The following is a 16419-nucleotide window of genomic DNA, read 5'->3' as shown; positions in this document are numbered from 1 at the left end:
CAGGCTGGGCATGGTGGCTCAGGCCTGTAATCCCAGCACTTTGGGAAGCTGAGGCAGGTGGATCGCCTGAGGTCAGGAGTTTGAGCCCAGCCTGGCCAACATGGTGAAACCTCGTCTCTGCTAAAAATACAAAAATTAGCTGGGCCTGGTAGCGCTCGCCTGTAGTCCCAGCTACTCGGGAGGCTGAGGCAGGAGAATCACTTGAACCCCGGAGGCGGAGGTTGCAGCAAGCTGAGATCACACCACTGTACTCCAGCCTGGGTGACATGAAACTCCATCTCAAATCAAACAACAAAAAACAGCTCCTCCAATCTCATCTCCCCCAAGTTCCAGTCCAACACCCTTGTCTCAGGTCCCATCTTGACTCTGGCCACAGTCCTGATCCCTGACCAAGCCCTAACTCCCGACAGAGGCCCCAAACCCCAGCTGGGCCTGCACAGCGTCTGTGGGGCCTCCCTGCCCCCGACCCACCCACACCGCGGCAGTACCTGATCTTCCGCCGTCCAGATGGGCCGCGTCTGCTGCTCTCGAATGATGGCCTTGAGCTCTTGGTACCAGGTGTCACTTGTGCCATTCAGAGGGATGGTGGCTGCAGGGAGGGGACATCAGTGTGTGCAGGAGACTCAGGCCGGGGCCCACCCGCCTACCCTGGGACACCCACCCCCCCAACCTGTGAAGAGGTGGCTGCTGTGTTTTCGCAGCTTCTGGGCTTGTGCGTAGAGGCGACGGGTGCTGCGGCGGGAGGCAGGCGCCAGCCACTGGCGCAGTGCCTTGAGGGCCGGCCGGCTCTCGGGGATGAAGAAGACCACGATGGGGTAGTACTGCACATAGTTGAGGCGCTCAATGGCGGAGGGGGTCACGTCCAGGAGCGCATGCTTGTCCTGGGCCAGGCCGGCAGACGTTGGGGTGAGGGGGATTGCAGCAGGGTAAACAGAGAAAGATGGAAAGATGAAGAGTCTGAGGTCAGAGTGGACCCCAGCCTCTCACATCCACAGGCTAGCATGTTGGGGATGGGGGTGGTAACAGCCCAGGTCGCAGCATCTTGGGCATCAAAGCCTCAACTTGAGTCTCTCTGCCTTTGCCCAGGGCTGGCTGCTGTTTGACTCCGAGAAGCCCTTGTCTGTCTCGGGCCTCCTGCCTCACAAAGCCTCCGAAAGGGGCTCTATGGAAGACTGCACTTGTGGGGTGTGGGCTGAGAACAGTCAGGACATTCAGTTGGATGCCCAGGCCTCGGTTTCCCCCATCCATGAAATGGGACCCGTAGCAGGACCCGGCTTACTTTTTCTGCAATCACCCGCACGGTGTCTAGTTTGATGATCTTGGAGGGGCTGTCGGTCCTGGACACAGTCTCTGTGGACGGGAGAGAGGACCAGCAGCTTCAGGAGGGCAGCCCCCGTCCCCTCAAATTAATGCCTACCTGCCCCTCCCCTGCTCAAGAAGCCACCATGGCTCCCCATTGCCCTGGAGAGAAATCCCAACAGCAGCAGAAACTCCTGTTGGCCAAGTGCCAGGCACTGCACTCACATCCCCTCCTGACCTCAGCCCCCTCCTCCTCCTGAGGAGTGGGTGGCTGGTACTGGCCTATGTGGCAGGTGGGGAAACTGAGGCTCAGAGACAAAAGGCCACTTGCTCAGGGTTGCAGGGTCAGAGGCCTGATGCTGAGCCTGAGCTGCAGCCCCTGGCTCTCCCAGACTCAGTTCCAACTCCAGGGCTCTGCTCAGGCTATGACCCCACAGGAAACTCCACTCTTGCCCCTATCTGTCTTCTAGGACCTGGGAGGAGCACTGCTTCCTCCAGGAAGCCCTCCTGGATTGTGCAAAGTTTCAGGAAGGAGACATAGCCTGGCATGGAGGGGTTCAAAGAGGGAGACATGATCTCATCCCCCCTTTTTGTTTTTGTGGTTAAAAACGTAAAATTGGCCGGGCACAGTGGCTCATGCCTGTAGTCCCAGCACTTTGGGAGGCTGAGGCAGGTGGATCACCTGAGGTCAGAAGTTTGAGACCAGCCTGGCCAAACGGCGAAACCTGTCACCACTAAAAATACAAAAATTAGCCGGGCATGGTGGCACGTGCCTGTAATTCCAGCTACCAGGGTGGCTAAGGCAGGAGGATCACTTGAACCTAGGAGGCAGAGGTTGCAGTGAGCCGAGATCCTGCCACTGTACTCCAGCCTGGGCAACAGAGCAAGACTCTGACGCAAAAAAAAAAAAGACGTAAAATTTGCATCTTTTTTTAATTAAAAAAATTCTTTTTTCTTTTATAGAAACGTGATTTTGCTGTGTTGCCCAGGCTGGTCTCAAACTCCTAGGCTCAAGTCATCCTCACACCTTGGCCTCCCAAAGTGCTGAGATTTTACATGTGAGCCACCACACCCAGCCAAAATTTGCAATCTTAACTATTTTTTGTTTTTTATTTCGAGACAGGGTCTCCCTCTGTCACCCAGGCTGGAGCGCAGTGGCGTGATCTCTGCTCACTGCACCCTCCGCCTCCTGGGATCAAGCAATTCTCCTGCCTCAGCTTCCTGAGTAGCTGGGATTACAGGCATGCGCCACCATGTCCAGCTAATTTTTTGTGTTTTTAGTAGAGATGTGGTTTCACCATGTTGGCCAGGCTGGTCTCGAACTCCTGACCACTGCACCCGGCCTCCTAGTCTATCTTAATTGTTTCTTTTTTTGTTTGTTTTGACAGAGTCTCATTCCGTCGTCAGGCTGGAGTGCAGTGGCATGATCTCGGCTCACTGCAACCTCTGCCTCACGGGTTCAAGCAATTCTCCTGCCTCAGCCTCCCGAGTAGCTGGGACTACAGGTACGCGCCACCACACCTAGCTAATTTTTGTATTTTTAGTAGAGACGGGGTTTCACCATGTTAGTCAGGATGGTCTCAATCTCTTGACCTCGTGATCCACCCGCCTCTGACTCCCAAAGTGCTGGGATTACAGGCGTGAGCCACCGCACCCGGCCATTGTTTCTACAGTTGTTAATTTGGAGTCTTCTCCAGGGACCTTGCCTGTCCTGTTCACTGCTGTCTCAGAAGATCAATAAATTTCTCTTAAACAAATAACAGGTGGCACTTTGCCTCAATTGGCAATGGCTACCTGGTGAACTGTGTTAAGAAGGATTTGGAGGTTCTATCCAGACAAACGGTGCCAAGATGGATTGAGGATGTCTGGCTTGGGTATTGGAGGGGGCACTGGTGGCCCATCTGCTTCATGTTTGCCATCATTATTCTAACTCTCCCCCGACCCCCCACAAAAAAACAGTTGTGAAACGATTTCACCAACGAGGTTTCCAGAGGATCTGGCTTCTCACCTGCGATTTCAAACTGGTCAGGCATCTCAGCAGTCAACTTCTGCATAGCAATGTCGGCCACGGGTCCCAGGATCACTACCGGGCGCTTGAAACTGGCTGAGGGGCAGAGACACAGTGAAAGCATCAGGGTCCCATTTGCGATTAAAGACTGCTAGTGTGTTGTACAAACCCCTCCACTTCCTTATAGTAAACAGCCTATTTAACCAGGACCATAGCTGCCCAGCCAAATACTACATCTCCCAGTGTCCCTTGCAGCTAGGTTAGCCTTATGACCAAATAATGGCCAATGGAACACTAGCAGAATTGATGTGTACATTTCTGGGTTCTGCCTTCAAGGGCAGGAATAAGCCCCTCTCCTGCCTTCATTCCCTTTCTTCCTGGCTGTAGGGTCTCTTTTAGCAGTTGAACCTAGCTAACTCATAGGTCAGCAGACTACAACCTGAGGGCCACATCTGGCCCACCGCATGTGTTCATCAATAAAGTTTTATCAAAACACAGTCACAGCCATTTCTTTATGTCCTGTCTATGGCTACCTTTGAGCAGAGCTGAGTAGTTCTGCCAGAGACTAGCCCACAAAGCCTAAAATAGTTACTATGTGATCCTTTGCAGGAAAAGTATGTTGACACCTGGCCTACCAGATACACCATTTTACCACTGAAGAAACAGTCACAGAAGCGTCTTGAGGGGAGAAAAGTGGTAGCCCAGGGTCTTTGCAACTTAATCCTTCTCTTTCTCCCTTTCTTTCTTTTATTTTATTTACTTTTTTTTTTGAGATGAAGTCTAGCTCTGTGGCCCAGGCTGGAGTGCAGTGGCGCAATCTTGGCTCACTGCAACCTTCACCTTCCAGGTTCATGCAATTCTCCTGCCTCAGCCTCCCGAGTAGCTGGGATTACAGGCAGGCACCACCATGCCTGGCTAATTTTTGTATTTTTAGTAGAAACTGGGTTTCACCACGTTGGTCAAGCTGATCTCGAACTCCTGACGTCGTGATCCGCCTGCCTCGGCCTCCCAAAGTGCTGGGATTACAGGCGTGAGCCACCGCACCTGGCTTATTTACTTATTTTTTTGAGACAGAGTCTTGCTGTGTCACCCAGGCTGGGGGTGCAGTGGCTTGATCTTGGCTCACTGCATCCTCCACCTCCCAGGTCCAAGTGATTTTCCTGCCTCAGCCTCCTGAGTAGCTGGGATTACAGGCGCCCACCGCCACGCCCAGCTAATTTTTGTATTTTCAGTAGAGACGGGGTTTCACCACGTTGGCCAGGCTGGTCTCGAGCTCCTGACCTCAGATGATCCACCTGCCTCAGCCTCCCAAACTATTGAGATTACAGGCGTGACCACCGCACCCAGTCCCAAAAGTATTTTTGATAGAAGGAGAGTGCTTAGAAACATGCTTTTTTTTTTTTCTTTTGAAGACAGTGTCAATCTGTGGCCCAGGCTGGAGTGCAGTGGTGCGATCATAGCTCACTGCAACCTCGACCTCCCGAGCTCAAGCGATCTTCCTGCCTCAGCTTCCCAAGTAGCTGGGACTATAGGTATGCACCACCATGCCCAGCTATCTTTTTAAATTTGATGTAGAGGCTGGGCGTGGTGGCTCACGCCTGTAATCTCAGCATTTTGGGAGGCTGAAGCGGGTGGATCGTGAGGTCAGGAGTTCAAGACCAGCCTGGCCAACATGGTGAAACCACGTCTTTACTAAAAATACAAAAATTAGCTGGGGGCGGGGTGATGGGCGCCTGTAATCCCGGTTACTTGGCAGGCTGAGGCAAGAGAATCGCTTGAATCAGGGAGGCAGGGGTTGCAGTGAGCTCAGATCACGCTATTGCACTCCAGCCTAAGACAGAGCGAGACTCTGTCTAAAAAAAAAAATAAAAACAAAAATAAATAAATACATAAATTTGAGGTAGAGATGTAGTCTTGCTTTACCGCCCAGGTTGATCTGGAACTCCTGGCCTTAGTGATCCTCCTACCTCAGCCTCCCAAAGCGTTGGGATTATAGGCGTGAGCCACCACGCCGGGCCAAGACTGTGCCTTCTAGAGGCTGAATGTTAGTGAACAGGTGCAGCAGGAGCCATGTGTGAGGCCTCCCCAGGGCCCCTCCAGCTCTGGGCCCCACCTTCTCGCAACACCACCCGTTCATAGGGCGGGTAGCGGCCCTGTCGGGTCAGAGCTGAGAGGTCCTCGCGGCTCCGCTGAGTGGTCTTCTTGGCACCTCGACGAAGACCTCGCAGCCGCCAGAACTCGGCCCGAGCGTTGGAGCCCGCGGAGGAGCCGGGCCCGACTCCCACGGCCCTCTGGGCAGCTTCCAGGCTGGCCAGCTGCTCCGCCCTGGGGAGAAGAGGGGACAGTACTGAGCACTGGGGTCAGCAGCATGGTGGCCCCAAAGACGTCCTCGTCCTACCCCTCGGAGCCTGTGGACAGGCCACTTTGTATGGCAAAAGGGACTCTGCAGATGGGATTATTATTACTATTATTATTATTTTGGGTTTTTTGAGACAAAGTCTTGCTCTGTCACTCAGGCTGGACTCATTACAACCTCTGCCTCCTGGGTTCAAGCGATTCTCCTGCCTCACTTTCCCAAATAGCTGGGATTACAGGTGCCCGCCACCACGCCCAGCTAATCTTTATTATTTATTTATTTTTTTGAGATAGAGTCTCGCTCCGTCGCCAGGTTGGAGTGCAGCGGTGCAATCTCTGCTCACTGCAACCTCCGCCTCCCAGGTTCAAGCGATTCTCATGCCTCAGCCTCCCAAGTAGCTGGGATTACAGGCGTGCACCACCACGCCCAGCTAATTTTTGTATTTTTAGTAGGGACGGGGTTTCACCATGTTGGCCAGGATAGTCTCAATCTCTTGACCTCGTGATCTGCCCGCCTCAGCCTCCCAAAGTGCTGGGATTACAGGCGTGAGCCACCGTGCCTGGCCTGCAGATGGGATTAAACTGATGCTATTGAGGTGGATGATGATCCTGGGTGACCCAGGGGACCCGATGTCCTCACAGGGTCCTCACAAGAAGAGACGGGAGGGTGAGAGTCAGAGAGGGACTAGAAGAGGCTGTGCTGTGGCTATGAAGGGGGAGGAAGGGGCCCCGAGCTGAGGGATGCGGCCCCTCTAGACTCTGGGAAAGGTGGAAAATTGGTTTTCTCCTGGAGCCTCTGGGAGGGCCCAGGCCTGCCCATACCTTGACTTTAGTACTTTTGCCCTCCAGAACTGTAAGAGGATGTGTGTGTTGTTTAAAGCCACTAAGTTTCTGGGCATCTGTGACAGCAACAACAGGAAGCTCATACCAGCACCAACTGGGGCCCGCCCAGAGCCTTTTGTGGACCTCCTCAGATTGAACCACCAACACTGCTAAGCAGTGATATCATGCCTATTTATTTATTTATTTATTGAGACAGAGTCTCACTCTGTTGCCAGGCTGGAGTGCAGTGGCGTGATCTCGGCTCACTGTAACCTCTGCCTCCCAGGTTCAAGCGATTCTCCTGCCTCAGCCTCCCAAGAAGCTGGGATTATAGGCATGTGCCACCACGCCCAGCTAATTTTTGTATTTTTAGTAGAGACGAGGTTTCACCATGTTGCCCAGGATGGTCTCGATCTCTTGACCTCATGATCTGCCCACCTCAGCCTCCCAAAGTGCCGGGATTACAGGCCTGAGCCACCGCGTCCAGCCCAATCGAGCCCATTTCTAACGGGGAGACTGAGGCTGAAGCAGAAGTGCCCCACTGCAGGAGCACACAGTCCCCACCTGCTGTGGTTGGGAATGATGCCCCGCTCTTGCTCCCGCAGGTCACGACCCATGCGCACCGCCAGCCAGTGGCCTCCTCGTGCGTGGCTCTGCCCAGGGCCGGGGTGCAGCGTGTCCAGCACGTGGAAGACGTCGCCACGGGTGAAGCCCAGGCCAGACGGCGGACTGGGCTCCAGCTCAAAGTGAGTGCGGATGTAGAAGGAGTCACCCACGCGGGACTGCACCATTTTCCAGAAAACTGGGGAGAGCAGGAGGCCACATGAGCTGCCTGGGCTGCTGCCTGATCTGAGCCCTCCCCACCCGAGAGTGGGCCTGGCTGGAGATTTGGGGCACTCTCCCTGTAGGGGCCAGGGAGAGGGATGGAGGGTGCAGAGATGCAGATTCAACCACATCCCTGCACTCACCACCAGGCCACACAGCCAGGTCCTCCCCCCGCAAAACACAGGCACACCCACATCCACGCGCACTCACTGTCCTGCTTCCGCTGCGTCACCAGCTCCATCTCCTCGCCTGGTGGCAGCCCCAGCAGGAACTGCACTGCCTCCTCCCGTGTCAGGTTCTGGAATGGCACGTCATTCACCTGCCAGAAAGCAAGTGCAGCTATAGACAAAGCTCTGGTACCTCTTGGGCGTGCATGAGATCCTGGACCTTCCTCTGGGCAAAACTCAGCCCCAGCTGCTTCCAGAGCTGCTGCCAAGGGACCCGGCAGTTCCCCGAGGGCTTTCCGACTGGGGTATCACCCTATGGCTGTGTGATGTGTGACACAGACAGCTGGTGGCATTGTAAGGATACAAGAGTTTTGACACAGAAACAGGGGCACAGGCACTGCACTTGTCCTCAGATAACCAAATCATGGTGGGTTGTCAATATCAAAACATGGGAACAGAGGTCATGGCATAGAGCTCGTTGGAAACTGTGTGAAATGCTCAAAAGAACTCAGACGTAGTCACAGTAGTCACAGGGTCGTGACAGGGACAACGATATATGGACACACAGTGGGTCACAGATGCCTACCACCAGGGTCATGACAGGGACAACAATATATGGACACAGCCAATGGACACAGCCATCTGCTCTCCGGGTCATGACATGGACAGCAATATACAGACACAGCCACCTGCTCTCAGGGTCATGACATGGACAGCAATATACAGCCACCTGCTCTCCGGGTCATGACATGGACAGCAATATACAGCCACCTGCTCTCAGGGTCACGACATGGACAGCAATATACAGACACAGCCCTGCTCTCAGGGTCATGACATGGACAGCAATATACAGACACAGCCACCTGCTCTCAGGGTCATGACATGGACAGCAATATACAGACACAGCCACCCGCTCTCAGGGTCATAACAGGGACAGCAATATACTTGCACAGCTTGTGGGCACGGACACCTACTCTCGGGGTCATGACGTGGATGTCAAGGTTAGAATCCCACAAGCAAAATGAGTAGAAATACAGTAAAAAATACCATGACCCTCAGGCAATTTGGCATCAAGTTGTCACCCAGCCAGTGGGCTTATGACATGGAAAGTGGGGAGCTGTGACTCCATCATGAATCACAACTCACACTGCAAGGTCAAGACACAAGCAAGGTCATGAGAGCAAAGTGGGGGTGAGACTTGGTGAGTGAACTCGCGCAAGGGACGGGGGAGACAGCCTGGGGATGAGATGAGGCAAGGACAGAGATGGGGGGATGATGAGGGGCTGTGGATCCTGGAGGTAGTTATGACACTGTCATGAAGGCAGGACACAGGCAAGGTCACAACACAGACACAGGGGATGGTGGCACAGAAAATGACTATAAGTGGACATGGAGATCATGAGAGAATGATCTGTGACCTGACCACACGATTAGGACATACAAGACGGTCATGACACGGTCAACACAGCCAATGTCAGGAACAAGAGGATTGCGACCCAGACAAGGTCATGACATAGGCAATGAGGCTGTGACCCAGACAAAGTCCTGACATTGATAACAAGGAGATTGTGACATTGATAACAAGAATGTCACATGAACAAGGTCATATGACATGAACAACAAGATTGTTGTTCCCAATCTTGAGCACAGTGTCTCACGCCTATAATCTCAGCACTTTGGGAGGCTGAGGCGGGTGGATCACTTGAGGCCAGGAGTTCAAGACCAGCCTGGCCAACATGGTGAAACCCTGTCTCTACTAAAAACACAAAAATTAGCTGGGCATGGTGGCGGCCACCTGTGATCCCAGCTACTTGGGAGGCTGAGTCAGGATGATCCCTTGAACCCGGGAGGCGGAGGTTGCAGTGAGCCAAGATCACACCCCCGCACTCCAGCCTGGGTGACAGAGCAAGACTCTATCTCAAAAAAAAAAAAAAAAAAAGTTAGCCAGGCGCAGTGGCTCATGCCTGTAATCTCAGCTACTTGGGAAGCCGAGGCAGGTGGATCACCTGAGGTCAGGAGTTTGAGACCAGCCTGGCCAACATGGCGAAACCCTCATCTCTACTAGAAATATAAAAATTAGCCGGGCGTGGTGGTGGACAACTGTAATCCCAGCTACTCAGGAGGTGAGGCAGAAGAATTGCTTGAACCTGGGAGGCAGAGGTTGCGGTGAGCCAAGATCGCACCATTGCACTCCAGCCTGGGCAACAAGAGCAAAACTCCATCTCAAAAACAACAACAACAAAAAATGAACCCAGATAAGGTCAAGGCACAGAAAAGGAGGTTGTAACTGGACGATGAGGTCATGACCTGGAAGATAAGGTCGTGACATCAGCAAAATCATGACACAGCCAAGGAGACACTGAAATGTTCCAATACCCATCTGGGGTCTCGACAGTCCCCAGGTGGACCCAAGGGGAGGATTGTAACAGACAAGGGCAGGACCTAGCACACTGCACGCCCATGATCAGTGGGGCTGGCCAGCCGCCCCCGGAGCACCTGCAGAATCTGATCTCCCTCCTGGATGCCCTGCCCGTCGGCCGGGCTGCCCGCCTGCACCCCGGACACGAAGATGCCCACGTCATTGCCCCCTGCCAGCCGCAGCCCGATGCTCTTGCCCTTGAGGAAGCGGACCACCCGCGTGTCGGGGCTGTACCTGCAAGGGGAGGCAGAGATGGGGTCAGAGCAGAGTGGGCAGACAGAGGGAGGGCTCAGCATTGTCCTTGGGAAAGCCCCCACCCCCTCCAGGCTTCAGTTTCCCCAAAACCCCCACTTAATGGTCCCAGTCAACACAATGGATACAGGCAGGCAGGATTGCGCTGATGAGGGAGGCAGCCTGGGATGTGGGAGTTTTGAGCGGGTTTGCTTTCTTCTGGGATACATACCCACGATCCTCCATGCTCTGACTGCTGGGCACTCTGTAGATGTCATAGCTGCTTTCCCTGGGCAACTCTGAAAGGGAAAAGCCAGTGTCTTTCCCAAGCACACTGGCTCAGTCCAGCCTCCAAACCTTTGCTTTATGTCCTCATCCTGGAAGGACTGTCACCCACCTCGAGTCCTTCTCAGGAAACCATGTCTCACCACTTAGGCTCAGGCCAACCTCCCCCAGCTCTGCCTGGCACAGCCTTGCTGTCGGGGATCAGAAATGTCAGGGACAGGGGTGCTCAGAGTCACCACCCACCTGACCGTTGCTCATCTGGTTCCGAGATGGTTCTGGAATCTACTGAACTTTCCCGCCGAAGCCGGGGGCTCTCCCTGGTAGGGAACAGATTGGGAGTGAGGCAGGGATGGATTTCAAGGGGCCATTTTAAAAAGAATTTTAGGCCAGGCACGGTGGTTCATGCCTGTAATCCTAGCATTTTGGGAGGCCGAGGTGGGCGGATCACCTGAGGTCAGGATTTCAAGACCAGCCTGGCCAACGAGGTTAAACCCCGTCTCTACAAAAATACAAAAATTAGCCGGGCATGATGGTGGGTGCCTGTAATCCCAGCTACTCAGGAGGCTAAGGCAGGAGAATTGCTTGAACCGGGAGGCGGAGGTTGCAGTGAGCCAAGATCATGCCACTGCACTCCAGCCTGGGCGACAGAGTGAGACCTTGTCTCCAAAAAAATAAATAAATAAATAAACAAAATAAAAATAATTTTAATTTATCTGGGCTGGGCGTGGTGGCTCACGCCTGTAATACCAGCACTTTGGGAGGCTGAGGCAGGCCAAATGCTTGAGCCCAGGAGTTCAAGACCAGCCTGGGCAACATAGCTGGGCAATACAGACCCCATCTCTACCAAAAATATGAAAATTAGCCAGTCTCACATGACTCAGTCTCAAAACAAATAAATAAATAGAGGAAAAAGAAATTTTTTTTTTTAAGACAGAGTTTTGCTCTGGTTGCCTAGGCTGCAGTGTAATGACACGATCTCGGCTCACTGCAACCTCCATTTCCTGGATTCAAGTGATTCTCCTGCCTCAGCCTCCCAAGTAGCTGAGATTACAGGCACCCAGCACCACGCCGGGCTAATTTTGGTATCTTAGTAGAGACAGGGTTTCACCATGTTGGCCAGGCTGTTCTCGAACTCCTGACCTCAGATGATCCACCCTCCTCGGCCTCCCAAAGTGCTGAGATTATAGGAGTGAGCCACCGCGCCCGGCCTAAAGCAGAGTTTGATACTAAGAAGTGGGATGCTGCTGTAACCAACACCTACAAATGCGGACACGGCTTTGGAACTGGGTAATGGGTAGAGGCTGGAGGTATTTTGAGGCACATGCTAGAAATACAGGACTGCGTCCTGAAGGTTACCCCCAGTTGGAAAACTACGCCCGCGTTCCCCTCTCCCTCCCACCTCCCTCTCCCTCCCTATCACCATTCTGGCCGATGGGTGATACTTACACGGGAGAGTCGGTCTGGCTGGCCTCGGGGCTCTGCTGAGCATGCCGGGGTGGTGGTGGGATGTGGGATGGTGGTGCCTGCGATAGCTCCGAGGCGAGGTCCGAGATGTCTGCAGGGGGAGAGGACATCTCATCAGCCATGGTCACGCCTTCTGGACTGGACCCATTTTACAGAGGGGTATATCAACACCCCTCTAAACAAAGGGCCCTAGACCAAAGTCAGAAGCTCAGTTAGAAGATTCAGCTCTGGAGCTGGGCACGGTGGCTCACGCCTATAATCCCAGCTACTCAGCAGGCCAAGGCACAAGAGTCGCTCGAACCCAGTGAGCCGAGATCGCCCCCCTGTACTCTTGACTTGCTGTGTGGCCTTCGGCAAGTTCCTGTCACTCTCTGAGCCTCTAGGGACCAGGCTCATTGATTCCTTGGCCCTGCCTGGGGCTTCCCACCTTCCCTGCCATCCATTCAACCCCCTCCCAGGTCCTACCCTCTAGGTCCTCACCCTCCAATGGCGAGCTGTCGCTGTCACTGACAGCAGGCGGAATGTTCACCAGGAACTGCCCACGATCTCTCAGCACCAGCAGGCTTAGCTTCCCTTCTGACTTCTCAATCAGTCGCCGGGTGTCGTTCAGTGACAGGTTCTGGCTAGACACCCCGTTGATCTGAAAGGGACCAGGAATGAAAGAGCGGAAGTGAGTTAATGAGAGATGGGAGACAGTAGAAACAGCCTGGTGTGGGGGAACTTGAAACAGACAATTCCCCCAGGGGTTGCTAAAAACAGACACTCCCTAAGGAAAGTATTAGAATTGGATTCCTGCTGTGAGTGGAGACCACACCAAGAACTGAGCACCGAATTCTAGAAACAGAAAATGTTCTAAGAGGGGTGGGAGACACTGGGGAAAATGAGAAACAGGTTGACTCTCCTTTCTTACCAAAAGTGGAAATGTCTCAGGGGATACTAGGAACAGATGTGAGGGTGACATTATAAACAACTCTAACTGGAGAAGAGGGAGTATCAGATACTTAAAAGATACTAGAAACACACAATCTTCTGGGAGATAACTAGAAACAGATATCTAGGGTGGGGCGCGGTGGCTCACGCCTGTAATGCCAGCACTTTGGGAGGCAGAGGCAGACAGATCACTTGAGGTCAGGAGTTCAAGACCAGCCTGTCCAACATGGTGAAACCCTGTCTCTACTAAAAATACAAAAATTAGCAGGGCGTGGTGGTGGGCGCCTGTGGTCCCAGCTACTCAGGAGACTGAGACAGGAGAATCACTTGAACCCGGGAGGTGGAGGTTGCAGTGAGCCAAGATCCCGCCACTGCACTCCAGCCTGGGTGACAGAGCGACACTCCATATCAAAAAGAAAGAAAAGAAAAAAGAGAAGAGAAAAGAAAAGAAAAGAGAAAAGAAAACCGTCATCTAGAGGTAGATTAGAAACACACAATTCCTAGAAAGAACTTAATGTCGGCCGGGTGTGGTGGCTCATGCCTGTAATCCCAGCACTTTGGGAGGCTGAGGCGGATGGATCACCTGAGGTCGGGAGTTCGAGACCAGCCTGACCAAGATGGAGAAACCCCGTCTCTACTAAAAATACAAAAAATTAGCAAGGTGTGGTGGCGCACGCCTGTAATCCCAGCACTTGGGAGGCCGAGGTGGGGGGGGGGGATCACCTGAGGTCAGGAGTTCGAGACCAGCCTGGCCAACATGGAGAAACCCGTCTTTACTAAAAATACAAACATTAGCTGGGCGTGGTGGCGGGCACCTGTAATCCCAGCTACTCGGGAGGCTAAGGCAGGAGAATCACCTGAACCTGGGAGGCGGAGGTTGCAGTGAGCCGAGATTGCGCCACTGCGCTCCAGCCTGGGCGACAGAGCGAGACTCTGTCTCAAAAAAAAAAAAGAAAGAAACAGATAACTTTTTGAAGACACCGGAAATAATCAGCTGAAAGCAATTTGGAAATCAAACACTAGGAGTCACTAGAAACAGACTTTCAGGGGAAGAATCTAGAAAGATACCATCCTTTAGGGCAGGGCAGCTCCCCTAAACCTGGTGCCTGGGTCATTAGCATCCAGTCACCTAGGGTAGGTCCAGGAGTCAGCTGCCCACATGATTCTCTGATGCACATCAAAGCTAGAGGGTATTAGAAACAGACAACCCCATGGGGATACTAGAAACCGACATTTGGCCGTGGATTAGCAGTAGCTGGGGAAAAAGGGGGTTTTATGCCTGGCCATCTGCAACCTTTGAGATACAAGCAACAACACTGAAGGTAAATGGTTTGGGGCCCAGTTCTGCTGTCCTTGCTGTATGACTCCGTGGGACTCCCCGCCCCAACCCTGCCTTGTCTCCCTGCTCTCAGGACAAGAAGCCCGGCCTCACCTGTAGAATGAGATCTCCTTCCTGCAGCCCACGGTGCCGGGCAGCCAGGCCTGAATCTGTAATGTGCTTGATGAAGATCTGACTGCCCAGCTTGACGCCAAACTCTGTAAGGGGGGAGGAGGGAAACTGAGGCAGGACTCTGGAGACGGGTGCCTGGGAGCATTCTCCTGCTGTAAGGAGTCCAGGTGCGGGCCCTCCCATCCTAACACCTTGATGGCATCATAAGGAGAACAGTGATGTCACCTGTAGGACCTGAGATCTGATTGTGTCAATGACATCTCCACGGGTCGGGGACACCAGGTCACCGTGCTACTCGTGATGTTGCCAAGCACAGGCTAAGGGCATTCTATTGCTCATATCATCATTGTTTCAATTTTTATTTTTTATTTTTTAATTTTTTTCGAGAAGGAGTCTCGCTCCTATCGCCGGGGCTGGAGTGCAGTGGCAAAATCTCAGCTCACTGCAACCTCCACCTCCCGGGTTTAAGCAATTCTCGTGCCTCAGCCTCCCAGGTAGCTGGGATTACAGGTGCACACCACCACGCCTGGCTAATTTTTGTATTTCTAGTAGAGATGGGGTTTCATCATAGTGGTCAGGCTGGTCTAGAACTACTGGCCTCAAGTGATCTGCCTGCCTTGGCCTCCCAAAGTGCTGGGATTACAGGCATCAGCCACCACACTCAGCCAGGCCTCCTCTTATAAGGACCCTGTGGTGACACTGGGCCCCCCAGATCATCCAGGATCACCTCTGAGCTCAGGGTCCTTCACTCCATCCCATCTGCTGAGTCCCTCTTGCTAAGTGAGGTGGCCTAAACAGAGGTCCCAGGGATCAGGGCGGGGACATGTTGATAAAATGGTTCTGGGCCCCAAGTGGCTGACAGGTGATATGGCTCAACCTAGCCCAGAATTAGGGACCACCAGGTTCAGAGAGAAAGAGCTAGAGAGAATATATGAAATACAGACAGGCAGAAAGGGACAGAAAAGCAGAAAGTGGGGATTTGTGGTGGGGGGAGCGAGGAGCAAGAAGATGCCAGGTGTAGTTGTAGCTTCCAGGCTGGGCACGGTGGCTCACACCCACAATCCCTGCAAGCACTATGGGAGGCCGAGGTGGGTGAATCACCTGAGGTCAAGAATTCGAAACCACCCTTGCCAACATGGTGAAGCCCCATCTCTACCAAAATTAGCCAGGCATGGTGGCGGGCGCCTGGAGTCCCAGCCACCAGGGAGGCAGGAGAATCACTTGAAACCGTCGCCCACCCGACCACGGTGCCCTGTGTCCAGTACTGATCATGTCCGACCTCCCCGCTCTTCTGACCTTCGCTGTCTCTCCTCTTCACCAGCACTGACTTCACAGGCTTCATCTGCACGTCCTGCCGTGGCAGCCGCTTAAAGCCAGACACCAGGGCCAGCCCGTTGGCCTCAGAGCCACCACCCGGGCTCCTACGCCCATGGCTGCCGGCCCGGCCCCGGCGACCAGGCCTCGGCCGGCGGGAGCGCTCATCCCAGGAGCGGCCGGAGCCACTGGATGAGTCGCCGTCATAGCCCCGGCCCTGGTCCACCTCCTCCACCCGCTGGGGCCCATCGTCTTCATCCGAGTCCTGGCGCCCTGGGCTGGAGGGGCTGGCTTTGGTGGTGGGCAGGTGGATCCTCCGGGGACGTTTCACTGTCTGTTAGAGGAGGGGACAGGAAGGGTCAGCTACAGGCAAGGGCTGGGGGAGGCTCTGCTCAGCCCCCGGGTGGCCCTGGGGGACACCAGTCTCTCTCTGGGCCTCAATGTCCAAACTGTAAGATGAGAAGATGACTCCTTGCTCTCAGCTTACAACCCCCGCAGCGGCACGACCCAGGCTGGGGTCAGAGATGCCGGCCGTGCCAGGGGCTGCCTACTCACGATGTTGGCCATCTTGGTGCAGGTCTTGAGTATCTGAATGGCAAACGCGGAGGTGGCATTCTCCATGGAAACCCCGTTCACCATGACGATGTGGTCGCCTGTCCTGAGAGAGGAGGGCGGGTCTTACGGAGGAGGCTTTGCAGGGGAGACCCTCGTAACAAGCCCTCCCTGGGGAGGGGGTGCCCCTGGAACCTCCAGGTCTACAAGGCCTGGTTCTAATTCATTGGCGTCCCTAGGTTCACAAAGACGTTTATCCTTCTGGGCCTCCGTTTTCTCACCTGTAAAATGGAGCCAA

The 16419-nt window shown here is 53.9% G+C and overlaps 1 protein-coding gene across 3 annotated transcripts in view; it reads right to left on the bottom strand.

Annotated features, from left to right (window-relative positions):
• TJP3 (tight junction protein 3) overlaps window positions 1–16419 on the bottom strand; it is a 41361-nt gene that overhangs the window by 3452 nt on the left and 21490 nt on the right. For all 3 annotated transcript variants that reach the window (XM_024351918.3, XM_001135966.7, XM_001135804.6), the window contains exons 4-18: window positions 16125–16227; window positions 15552–15903; window positions 14238–14341; window positions 12356–12515; window positions 11858–11966; window positions 10655–10728; window positions 10359–10425; window positions 9973–10129; window positions 7520–7628; window positions 7049–7286; window positions 5421–5632; window positions 3308–3403; window positions 1280–1350; window positions 671–881; window positions 489–589 (exon numbers count right to left, since the gene is read on the bottom strand). In XM_024351918.3, the coding sequence (XP_024207686.2) occupies window positions 489–589; window positions 671–881; window positions 1280–1350; window positions 3308–3403; window positions 5421–5632; window positions 7049–7286; window positions 7520–7628; window positions 9973–10129; window positions 10359–10425; window positions 10655–10728; window positions 11858–11966; window positions 12356–12515; window positions 14238–14341; window positions 15552–15903; window positions 16125–16227 (2164 nt within the window). The remainder of the gene's footprint in view (window positions 1–488; window positions 590–670; window positions 882–1279; window positions 1351–3307; window positions 3404–5420; window positions 5633–7048; window positions 7287–7519; window positions 7629–9972; window positions 10130–10358; window positions 10426–10654; window positions 10729–11857; window positions 11967–12355; window positions 12516–14237; window positions 14342–15551; window positions 15904–16124; window positions 16228–16419) is intronic.

The sequence above is a fragment of the Pan troglodytes genome, chromosome 20, assembly GCF_028858775.2.
Source record: "Pan troglodytes isolate AG18354 chromosome 20, NHGRI_mPanTro3-v2.0_pri, whole genome shotgun sequence".
NCBI lineage: Eukaryota > Metazoa > Chordata > Mammalia > Primates > Hominidae > Pan > Pan troglodytes.
This window is presented reverse-complemented; position numbering and strand designations above follow the sequence as displayed.